The sequence below is a fragment of the Notamacropus eugenii genome, chromosome 4 (assembly GCF_028372415.1).
Source record: "Notamacropus eugenii isolate mMacEug1 chromosome 4, mMacEug1.pri_v2, whole genome shotgun sequence".
Taxonomy (NCBI): Eukaryota; Metazoa; Chordata; class Mammalia; order Diprotodontia; family Macropodidae; genus Notamacropus; species Notamacropus eugenii.
Genome location: NC_092875.1, coordinates 151,522,773 through 151,535,282, shown reverse-complemented (window position 1 = coordinate 151,535,282; position 12,510 = coordinate 151,522,773). Strand labels below are relative to the sequence as shown.

General features: G+C 40.0%; 1 protein-coding gene across 1 annotated transcript; it reads left to right on the top strand.

The window, feature by feature from the left end:
- The first annotated feature begins 1,055 nt into the window (after window positions 1-1,055).
- POLR2K (RNA polymerase II, I and III subunit K) lies at window positions 1,056-8,715 on the top strand. Its single transcript, XM_072603404.1, has 4 exons — window positions 1,056-1,159; window positions 1,532-1,601; window positions 7,640-7,732; window positions 8,515-8,715. Exons 2-4 carry the CDS (start codon window positions 1,541-1,543, stop codon window positions 8,535-8,537), a joined length of 177 nt encoding a protein of 58 aa, XP_072459505.1. The 5' UTR covers window positions 1,056-1,159; window positions 1,532-1,540; the 3' UTR covers window positions 8,538-8,715.
- Window positions 8,716-12,510: the final 3,795 nt, after the last annotated feature.

Genomic DNA, 12,510 nt, shown 5'->3' with positions numbered 1-12,510 from the left:
ATCCCTTCAGTTTCCATGACCTACTCCTCCCCTCTACCCCAGCTGCACAGAGAGATGATCACATCCTTGGTCTTGCCCTCCCCTTCAAGTGCTCTACTTCCAAAATCGTAAACTCCTCTCATTCCATCTCTCTTTATACCTTCCTTTCATCTCTCTGTATGTTCCAAAGCTATCTCCTCTGCTCTAAACTTATTTTCCTCCCTTCCCAATCTGAACCCTAGAATTAACCACGTTTACTCTATTCCATCGGCCCCTTCTGTTTCCACTCATGCCCTACTAACAAAGCTAAAAGAGGTCAGCGATTGGGTCTACTACAAATTATTACATGATCTCATTTCAAAAAAGCATGACAATCCTTTTAGTCCTGCCTAATTGTCGCTCTATCCATTGCCCACAGAAGCTATTCCAAGCCTTCTCTCCTCTCAGTGTATAGGGGCTTCAATAAATGTCTGCTGATGAGGTGAATCAGCCAAGTGGTCTGCTGTTACTACGATGACTTGTGTCCCTTGTCCTAGCACGGAGCACTGGACCTGGAGTTACTGTGACTTGAGTTCAAACACTGTCTCACACACTTGCTCTTCCTTCGCGGTTTCCGAGAGGACCCAAGACATCAAGAGACTTGGGGTGAACTGGATCGAAGTGAGGCAGAGTCGCACGAAGTTGTCAGCCTCACTTTATCTTCCTGAGTCAGAGAAAAGTCAAGAAGACGGCCATTGTCCCCGGATGCAGCGGGTGACTGTGGCTTTCTCCCTGCCGACCAAGCTCTAGGCGCTCCGCCCGCTTCCGCCGCCTTCTCGGGCTTCCCAGCAGAGGGGAGGGTTCTCATCTGTCTTCACAAGCTTGGGGGAGACATCCCCCTAACTCATCAACGGGTTTGAGACCTGACCATCTGCAGGAAAGAACTTACGGGCTAAGAACAACCCAGAAGCCTCCAACTCCGCCCCTCAAGCGAAGGACCGCCGACAGTTTGAACTCAGTCCCGCCCATCCCCTTTCCAGCCCTCGCCCCGCCTTCTTCTGATACCAGCCAATCAGTTACCCCCGTCCACGCACGAGCCGGAAGGGGCGGGGTTGTTTGAGGGCGCCTCCACGCGTCATTAGGAAGCGCCGGAAGTAGGTCTCGGCGCTGTGATATCGGGGACCGGATTGCGGTGTGTGAGGTACGCAGGCCTGAGGGTTGAGAGCGTTTTAGATCGAGTTTAAGAACTCGAGATGGGGACCCCGGGGCCTGGAAGCGGGGCAGGTGGCGGGATACCGGGGTCGGTCAGGAGGGCGCCCTTTCTCCGGCGGACCCCGGGGTTGTCGCCCTTGTGTGCCCGAGATGGGTCGCTGCCCTGGGCAGTGTCCGCCCGGACGAGAAGGTAGGATTGGGGAAAACCGCCTTCTGCGGACCTGAGCCGGCCTCATGAATGTCGGATCGGGGCTGTCATTCCCGTGATGCTCGTGGTTTGGGGGTGAGGAGGAACGCGGGCCCTTGCGTCAGTTTGGGGGCCTCTTGGATTGGAGAAAACGTTCCCGTCTGTGGTTTTCAGGGACTGAAGATGGATACCCAGAAGGATGTGCAGCCGCCAAAGCAGCAGCCGATGATATATATCTGTGGAGGTGAGAGTCGCTGTTGAGAAAGAATACCCCGTTTAAGTGGTTCGAAAACACATTCACCTTCCTCGTTGTGTAAAGTCAGTTGTGAGGGACAGATTACCCTTCCAGAATATGGGGCTTCACAGATACATCGCCTGTAATCAAAACCAAACTTCTTACAGATCTGTCAACAACTAATGATAATAGGTGACATTTATATAGTGCTTACTGTGTGCCTGATACGTAGAATGCACATCGTAGTAACATTTATTTAGCACCTACTGTATGCCGGGCACTGTGCTAAATGCTTTACTTATATTATCACATTTGATACTCACCGCAGTCCCGACAGATGCAGTTATTATCTCTATTTTACAAATGAGGAAACTGAGGCAAACGAGTTAAGTCATTTGCCTAGAATTGCACCGCCAGTGAGTGTCTGAAGCTGGATCTGAACTCAGATCTTCCTGACTCCCGACCCAGTATTTTAACCACAACTAGCAAAAAAGGATTGTCTTGTGTTTATTTATTCTCTCAGTTCTCAGCCAGCTTTACTAAATTGTTTTAAAGGCAGAAAAATATGGCAGCAGGGAGGATCAAGGGAACAAAATAAATTGTAAATTGCATAGTTAACTTATGAATTTTAGAATTATAGTATCTTTGCACATAACTAGTATTTTAGCACATAACATAACTTTGCACATAAGAAGGCTTAAAAAAATACTATTAATAACAGCTTTAAGTTTTATGAAGTGCATTTCAACAAATACTATTTTATAAATGAGGAACCTGAGACTTCCAAGTGTGAAGTGAGACAAGAGTCCAGGGTCTCATAGTATGTAACAGTGCTGGGATTTGACTTCCAAATCTTCTGACTCCAAAACCTTGTTATTTCACCCACAACAAAGTAGGAGTGGTTAAAAGTACCTACCTTACTCTTACAGAAAATAGTATGTCCCCTCTCTGAGGCAGCTAGTTGTTGCAGCCCTCCCTCACTCAAAACAAAGTCCAGTGCAAGTCATGTCATCATTTCTCTGATGGCATGGTCTTCTTTGGCAGCAAAGGACTAACACACACACATGTCCCCTGTCTGTAATAGTACCTGAGGATACTGTGGCTTGTTGGGAACTTGGTAGAGGACAGAGTTGAAAAAGGAGAGACAAGGCTAAATATGAAGCTATTTCAGTAATCCAGGCAAGACCTGGTAAGGATTTGAACCAGAGTGGAGATCGTACGAGTAGAGAAAAGGGAACCAATATTAAACATGTGGAGGTAGAAACAAGATTTGGTAACTAATGGGATGTGTGGGGTAAGGGAAAGTAGGGGATTAAGGATAATGGAGAGTTTTTGAACTTGGCTGAGTGAAAGGGTAAAAATAGAGAAGTTAAGAAGAGAGATCTTTTGTTTTGTTTTTTATAGGGTTAGGGTTAGGAAAGGAGGAGATGCATTCGATTTTGGATGTTTTATTTTCCCTTGGAGTAACATTTTGGCATCTTGAACTGCCTGTGGGACAACCCATTTGGAAATGTCTAATGGGCACTTAATTGGTATTTGACTGGAGCTCAGAAGAAAGACTAGGACTGAATATAGCTCCGGCAGTCATCTGCATAGAAATGATAATTGAATCCATGGGAGCTGATCAGGTCACCAAGTGAGAGAATATAGACCGAAGAGAGGGCCCAGGAGAGAGCCTTGGGGTACACTTTTAGGGAGTAGGATGTGGACAGTGAAACAGCAAAGGAGACAGATGAACTGTCAGATAAGAGAAGCAAGTGAGAGCAGTGTCACAAAAACCCAAAGAAGACAGTTTATAGGAGGATCCAGCAGTTAATGTAGTAAGTGCCTGACATGTAGAACTTATTAAAAGCATGGTGATTGATGGAGGAAAGAGTATTCAGTGGTGTCAGATGTTGCAATAGAGGTCAAGAAGGATGAGGATGGTAAAAACCCATCAGGTTTATCAATTAAGAGATAATTGGTATCTTTGGAGAGAACAATTCCAGTTGTGAGGAAATCAGAAAGCCAGATTACAAAGGGGTTGAAAGGAGAGAAGAGAATAAGTTGAGACAATGGGATAGACAGTCTTGCCTAGGATTTTCCATCAGCAGGTATTCATTAAACATGTACAGCATTCCAGGTACTTGTCTAGGTGCTGGGCATACAGGTACAAAGAATGAAACAATCTCCACAGTAAGCTTGTATGCTAATGGAGAAGACAAGTGCATATATTAGTCAGGTAGGTACAGTGGATAAAGCACTGGGCCTCAGTCTGGAAGACCTGAATTCAGATCTTGCCTCAGACTCTTACTAGCTGTGTGATTCCAGGCAAGTCACTTGATCTGTCTTCCTCTGTTTCCTACTGTATGATGGGGATAATAATCATACCTACCTCACAGGATTGTTACAAGGATAAAATGAAGTATTTGTAAAATGCTTAGCACAGTTCCTATCACAGAGTTAGTACTTAATAAATGCTTGCTTCATCCTTTTCTTTCCATTAAAAATATATGCAGTACAAATAAGAAGTTCATAAATACATATACACAAAGTAATTAAATACAAGAAAGTTTGGGGGGGAGGATACTAGGAGTTGAGGGAGATCAGGAAAGACTTCACATGGAAGATGGTAAATCAACTGTATCTTAAAGAAACAAGTAAGATGGAAGTGAATTCCAGACATGGGGCCAGTGACCTGTCCAAACGCATAGAGATGGGAAATGAAGTATTGTATTTGAGAAACTGAAAAAAGGCCTCCTTTGGCTGGATTGCAGAATTTGAGATGAGGAATAAGGTCAAATTAGTCTGAAAAGCTATGTTGGAGTCAGGTTGTATAGGGTTTTAAAAGCTAAACAGTTTACATTTTATTCTAGAGCCAGTAGGAAGTCACTAGAGTTGGTTGAGTTGGGGAGTCACATAGATCTGTGTTTAAGGAAAATCACCTTGGTGTCAGCAGTGGGTAAAGTGGATTGGAGTATGTAGAAACTTGAATCATGAAACCCAGTTAGAAGGCCATTTCAGAAATCAGGGTGAGAAGTGGTGATTGTCTCAACTGCAGTAGGGAGAAGGGATTGCATGTGAGAGAGGTTGTGAAGGTGGAAACTGTAAGGTCTGGCAAATGATTGAATGTATGAGGTGAGAGAAAATCGAGGAGCAAAGGCAGTTGCCTACATTATGAATCTGAGACACTGGAAGAATAGTTGTGTCTTTGACAGAGTAGGTAAGTTTGGAAGAGGAGAAGGTTTTGGGGTGCGGTGGGGAAGGTAATGAGTTCAGTTTTAGACATGCTGAGTTTAACATATGTCTGAGAGAGCCATTTTCTTAAAGCTTAAGTCTGACTGTGTCACTGCCCAATTCAGTAAATTCCAAGGGTCAGTCAGTAAACATTTATTAAGTGCCTACTCTGTGTCAGAGGCTGTGCAATGCACTGGAGATACAAAGAAATGCAAAAAACAATTCCTGCTCTCATGGAGCTTACCTTCTAATGGTGGAAGCAACATGCAAACAACTGTATAAACATGATAAATTGGAGACAATCCATAGAGGAAGGCACTAGGATTAAGGGAATTTGGGAAAGGATTCCTGTAGGAAGTGAGATTGTAGTTGGGATTTGAAGGAAGCCAGTAAATGGAGAGGAAGAAGAGAATTACAGACATGGAGGACAGCCAGTAAAAATATTTGGAGTATCATATGATTGGAACAGTAAGAAGGTCAGTGTCATTGGATTGCAGAGTATTGGGGGAGGGGGAGGATTGGATAGTATAAAATATGAGAAGCTGGTGAGGTGAGGGGCAGGGTTATGAAGGTCTTTGAATACCAGACAGAGAATTTTATATTTGATCCTGGGAAGTGATGGGGAACCACTTGAATTTATTGAATGGGGAATGGCCTGGTCACACATTGGCTTAAGGAAGATCACTTTGAGGCATAAGTGGAGAATGGACTGGAGTGTGGAGACACTTGGGTTACCGAGACCAACCAGTAGGCTACTGCCATAGGCCAGATGTGAAGCCTTGAGGTTCTAAACCATAGTCATGACAGTGTTAGAAGACAGATGTCAACAGGCCTTGACCACGGATTGGACATGGGAAGTGAGAGAGTGAAGAAAGGATGATACTTAGATTGTGAGCCTGATTAGATGGTGGTACTCTCAACATTGTCATAGGGAAATTAGGAAGAGAAGAAAGTTTGATAGGAAAGAGAATGAAATAAGTTTTGTATATACTGAATTTAAAATGTCTACAGGACATTTTGTTCTGGATGTCCAATGAGCATTTGGAGATGGGAGTCAGGTTAGTGCCTGAGAAGTAGATTGAGAGGTGATAATTGAATTCATTGGAGCTGATGAGATCACCAAGTGAAATAGTATAGGAGGGAGGAAAGAGAGAAAAATAGATCCCCTCTAGGGCACCCGTGATTAGCAGGCATGACTTGGATAAAGATCCAGCAAAGGCAACCAAGAAGGAGCCAGTAATGTACTGAAAACCTAGAAGGAAGAGAATATTGAGGAGAAGAGGATGAGTGACAAAGGCAAACACTCAAAAGAGACTAAGGATGAAGATTGAGAAAAGGCCAGTAAATTTCGCAATTAAGAAGAGATCATTGGTAACTTTGCAAAGACCTTTTGTAGATGGATAATGAAGTCGCAAGCCAGGCAGTACAGAGCCCAGAAGAGAATGAGACCACTACAATCCAATATAAGCAACTCTGTTTAGCATTTAAAGCCCTTTGCAAGCTGGCCCCAATTTACCTTTCCATCCTTAGGTATTACTCCCCATCTTGTTCTCTAAGGTTCAGCCACACTGGCCTTTTCTTACTCAGGATACTCCTCTCTCATCTCTGTTCCATTGTACTTTTGTTCCTCATGCGTAGAGTGCATTATTGCCTCCTCACCTCCACCTCATAGCATCTCTTGTTCCCTTCAAAACTCAGCTCCTCAATCCTTTACTAATCCCACTCTTCACATTCTATAACTCACCTTTCCCTGTCTCCCATACCTTGAATTTGTACTGTATAAAATGTGAACATGTTATTTCTCTCAATAGAATGTTTGGTACCTTGAGGGCCAAAACTTTTTTTTTTTTAAATCTTTCAGGCCTAGTACATTGCCTGAGCACAGAAGGTCCTTAAGATTCATTGGCTGGAATTGAGTTCCAGCTCTTAAGACCACTGTTCTTTCCTTTAAACTAGTGAAGGAGGAGTTAAGTTTTCTCCCCTGCAAAAAGTACCTACCTGGCTCTAAGGAACAAAATCCTATCACTTGGCTATAACTACTTAGTAATAGACAATAGATGGTGCATAAGCTTAGCACTCAGCAGTATCTTTTGAGTTCATAAATTCATAGATTGAAGATGTACCTTGAAGGGACCTCAAAAGTCATCTTGCTCTCCTCTTTCTTTTTACAGCTAAGGAATCTAAGGCCCAAAGAGATTAAGCCCAAGTTCACCCAGTAAGTGGGAGAGGTATAATTTGAACCCAGAACCTCTCTTTGGATTCAAATTTACTAGTTGTATGACCCTGGGCAAAGGTCACAACTTCTTAGAACAGATCCTTTACCTTATTAAAATGATGTTAATACTAGAATTTTTAGGTTATTGTGAGGGGAAAAAAGCAATTTGTAAACCTTAAAACACTAAATATGAATTTATTATGGATTAGTATGGGTAAAGGGCTGCTCATGTCTATTTGGGCAGTGTGTGATAATGGAAAATACACAGTAGTTGATGTTAAATTTATCTTTTTAATAGTTTAGGCCAGAACTGTCAGACTGTCCATGGTTAGCAGCATTCCCATGTTGCCCTAACTAGATTAAAATGGAATTGGGATAAAAACTCAATAGATAATGTTAACATGTGGTTTTCTAAGTCAGCGATGTAGCCCACAGGGATCCTTATATGTGGTTTTATTGGGCCCCTTTTCTGTTTGAGTTTGACACCACTAGTTTAGGCAACTCACTTAACTTCTCTGGGCTTTTAGTATTTTCATCTGGAAGCAGTTACTGGAAATATTAATATTCCTGGTTGTCAGAGGACTTTAAGTAAAAAAAAAAATGTTTCCATTTTCAGAATGTCACACAGAAAATGAAATAAAATCCAGGGATCCAATCAGATGTAGAGAATGTGGATATAGAATAATGTACAAGAAAAGAACAAAAAGATGTATCCTTTTACCCTTGCTTTCTAAGAGTGATAATAAGAGGTGAGTAAAAAGAGTGTTTTAATTGATATTAAAGAGCATTTACCCACAGAAGGAATGATTTAACTTATGAAAAAATAATTTTCAGAAGGATTAGGATTTATATTGTTCCAATATGAATTATTCAGAATGTATGTCTTAGAATAATCCTAAAATCCATTATGTTAAACTTGTTGTATATTTTCAGTATTCTCAGTATTTTTGTAATTATCAGTTACTTTTGTAGTTATCATTTTGTAATTATCAAACTTGCTTAGTTATGGAAGTTGGAATTTAATTATTTTGTACAAACACAGACATGACATATTTTGCGTCACCCATCCAAATTGAACTGGCTCCTAAGCCTAAGACTTTTACTAAAAGGTCATATTGGTAACCAGGAATAAAGAAAAAAAATTATTACAAAGCTGTTACCTTCATTGTTAATTCATATGTGTGTGAGAGAAGGGTTTAATAATATCATATGCATGTCTTTGATTCTGTAAATGAAAATGGGGACTGAATAAAATTTTGAGTGATTTTTCTTTTAAACCATCTCCAAGATTGTCATAACAAGTGTATGGTATATTATCTCTCTGTGCATTTTAAATAAGCAGTTTTTGACTATCATTAAGTGTTTCGTAGCTGTCTATAACACTACCTATGTAATATTATATCTAGTTCTATCAGAACATAATCTGAGAGTGCAGTGACTGGAATAAATTTTCATCATTTTTCCTTTGTCCTTAACACAGTTTTAATACAGTGGTGGTTTTTGATGCCCGGTGAAATCCTAAGAATTCAGAATAAAAACTTCACTTTCTTCTGAATTTCCCACAACCATTTCAAATTGTATAGCTTTTGGGTTACATGTTTTTCTTTTACAGATAACACTGTAATAATACTCTTCCATTCTATAGTTATAAATTATTTTTAAAATAAAATTTTCAAATGTAGTGTCAAAATAGTTTGCTTGTGTTCTTGTATTATTGCTTTTAAGAAAGTTATAAATGGATAGCCATCACTGAAAAAAGTGTACAAAACAAGGAAGAAAATCTTACATAAAATCTATACCACAAGATAATAGAATAAATGAACAAAAACAAAAACTCCTTTTGTGGCCCCTTCTAAGATCTCTGTGAAATTTTACTGCCTCTTTCTTTCATATTTTCTTTCTCTTTAAAATATAATTTTAGGTATGACTACTTTTAAAACCTTATAATGTACACATGAGGGAGGAACAAACTTGCCTAGTTATTTTCTTTTTATAAAATCAACTACATGTAAAAGAGAAAGGAATTTTCTTCAACAGCTTTGTGCAGTCATAATTACGTATGTAATTTAAATGCATTGTTGACTTTGTGCAATGAACCATGGTAGGTGCTGAGATTACATAGATTAAAAAAATTCATAGTTCCCTGCCCTCAGTGAGTTTACAGTCCGATGTAAATTGACATATACACAAATGCTATAATATACATCAAAATGTGATAAATGCCCCACCGCGATTTCGTCATTGTGGACCCCTCCTTCCCCAGATGGAGATTGCAGTCTTTTTACACCTTAAGAAATTGCCTTATTGAGTTGCCACAACTGAAAAAGTAATGACTGAAAATTTAGCCAAGGCCTCTGACAGACTCAGTCCATTGCTTGGCCCCTGCTCAAAGTCATTTCAGATTGATGTAGGCACAGGTGCTGCTAACTCCTGTGTTCAACTGATGTGGCATAATCGTAGAGCCTGGGTTTCCAGCCACAGCCCAGTGAAGGTTGTAGGGCATAGGAGAGGTCAAACAGGGATGAGAGTAGAGAGGGAATAATCCTTTTGGAAAAAATTTTGAAAAAAATAAGTTTATTAAAAGCTTAATATAGGTTCAACTAAATTTGTTTAATAATTACATTTAAGTTAATTTCAGTGCATAAAGTATCATGACAATTTCAGTCTCTTAAGTCCTCATCAGAATTCTTTGTCCATTCTCATTGTTGTGTATTACTATTCTTCTGTTTTTGTTTTTTTCTCCTTTGCATTACTTCATAAAGGTCTGTTCAGATTTCTTTGTATTCTGCCTATTCATCTTAATTATCTTCACTCCTCTTTCCCCTCCTCCAAATCCACCCATTTCCTTAGCTTTCTTAGTTCTGTCAAACATAGTGTTGTACTTCCGATCACCCAGGTTTACAAACCATAAAGTGGTGCTTGACTATTCACCCTAGGTCTTACTCATTTTTCATATCTGTTCCTTATAACACCTAGCATTGTACCATGTACACAAAAGACCCTCCATAAATGCTTATTTAGCAATTATATAAAAGACACAAAGAATTTGCTATGGCAACAAAAACACCATCAGAAGACTTGCTGTTTTGTGTCTCTTCCCCAGTCAGTATTTTGAAACTTAGCAGTTTCAAGACAATGTGAAAGGCAGAACATTATAAGATTAGGTATAACCAATCAATGAAGAGAGAGGCACATGTGTTAAGCCCTTAGTAAGGTATAGATGGAATAGTAACGTAAGCCATCTACCCCTAGTTGCCAGGTGGGGAAGTGTTTTAAAATGTAAAACATAGATATTGAAGTTTGAGAATGTAAGCATAGAAAGCACAGTATGTTGTAACATCCTTGAAATATTTCCATTGTTTAATCCACTGCCATTTAAACCTTTAAAAATATAAAGCTATGGCATGTAGAACTGGAGTAGAATTCAAAGAGATCTGATAGTTCCCCTTTTTTAAACAAGTAAAATCTCCTGAGTTAATGTCTTTAACTTAGTCTGAGTTTTTGTTTTGTTTTTTACAATGTGGTTCAGTTAAATGCCATATTACTCTATTGCAGGCCCTTTCCTTGGGCTGTAAGTAGAATCTGCCCTGAATGATGATCTGAGTCTCCCCAAAAATGTATTCCCCTCCCTCACCATTTAAACAAAACAAAACATGAGAACCCCCATGGAAGAGGAACAGCCCTTTATGTTTTAATTTATCTAAGATATTTTTTTTAAAATACTTTAACAAAATTGTTCTTTTGTGTGTATGAAGTATCTTGTATGTGTGTCCCATGAAATTCTAGTTTTTAGGTACTGTTATAGAGTAATTCAAGAGAATTGCTTTTCATTGTTACACCCGTCAAGTGAAAACTGCACTTGTAAGCCAGATAACACAGATGAGTAAGATTAGGTGCAAGATCTAAAGAAGAGTGCCACTGGAGAGGGCAAGTCATCATATTCAAGAGGTTATGCAGCAATGAAACGTATGGCCTTGAATGCCTCACATATATAACCGTATGGGCAGTAAACAAGGTAAATTAGAGAGCTTTGCACAAGGAGGCAAATTTGACTTCATAAGTGTCACTGAAATTTAGTAGGATGTGACTAACCCTTGACTAGAATCTGGCTATTACAAGCATTTACTTTCTTCAAATTGTATAGAGAACTACGAGGTGAGGAAACTATTAATGCAGAGTAGAACCTTCTCTGCCATCTCCAGTCTTAAAAGAGTTGCCTAGAACACTGAGAGGGAAGGGAACAAGCATTTATTAAGCACCTACTATGTGCGTGGGACTGTGCTAAGCACTTTTCAGAGCTTATCTCATTTTATCCTCACAAACTGGGTAGAGTGGGGAGAGGGCAGAGGGTGGCTATTATGATCTCCATTTTACAGTTGAGGAAACTGAGGCAGACAGATTAAATGAGTTATGTATCTGAAGCTGGATTTGAATTCAGGTCTGACTCCACACCCAGTGTTCTATCCACTGTGCCACCTAGTTGCCTCAGGTTACCTAGTTGCCTCAGGTTAAGTGACTTGTGAGAGGCACTATTTGAACCCAGAGCTTCCTGACTTTAAGGCTAGTTTTCTATCTGTTACACCATGCTGCCTCTTTGTATTCAAGGAATGTGTATATAAAAAAGTAATAAATGCATACTGAATTTTAGGAATACACTAGAATGTATTAGTAAAGGAAACCATTAGAAAGGGAAGTTGTGATCATTAAGAGCTTCAAGAATAGTTAACCTCAATAATTAACCTCATTAACTCTTAACAGGGTTACCAGATAGGTAGCAGTGAAATACTATAGATGTTGTATATCTCGATTTCAGCAAAGAATTTGACAAAATTCCCATCACAAGAGGCATTGGACAGATTTATTGTTTAGTCATTTTTGAGTAGTGTCCAACTCTTCATGACCCCATTTAGGGTTTTTTTGTGGGGGTTTTTTGGCAAAGATGCTGGAGTAGTTTACTATTTCCTTCTTCAGCTTATTTTTATAGATGAGGAAACTGAGGCAGGGTGAAGTGACTTCTCCAGAGTCATACAGCTAGTAAGTGTCATAGGTCAGATTTGACTTCAGAAAGAGGAGACTTCCTGACTCCAGGTCTGGCTGTCTGTCTACTATACTACCTAGTTCCTCCATTCAAAAAATTGCTAATAGATTGTGTGTGTGTTCGTCCTTCATTGGAAAGAAGACCATGCCATCAGAGAAATAATGACATGACTTGCACTTGACTTTGTTTTGAGGGAGGGCTGTGCAGGTCACCAACCTTACTTCTCCTCCAGAGCCATCTGAATCCAATGACCAGATATTCATCAGGATGACTAGAAATGACCCAGGATGAGGCAGTTAGGATTAAATGACTTGCCTAAGGTCACACAACTAGTGAGTGTCAAGCGTCTGAGGTAAGATTTGAACTCGGGTCCTCCTGACTCCTGCACTGGTGCTCTATCCATTGCACCACCTAGCTGCCCCTTGATAATGGATAGAATTGACCTCAAA

Coding starts and splice junctions, on each gene's coding strand:
- POLR2K (XM_072603404.1), top strand. CDS start 1,541: ATGGATACCCAGAAGGATGTGCAGCCGCCAAAGCAGCAGCCGATGATA. Junction 1,602..7,639: donor GATGATATATATCTGTGGAG/GTGAGAGTCGCT, acceptor TTCCATTTTCAG/AATGTCACACAGAAAATGAA. Junction 7,733..8,514: donor CAAGAAAAGAACAAAAAGAT/GTATCCTTTTAC, acceptor GTTTTAATACAG/TGGTGGTTTTTGATGCCCGG.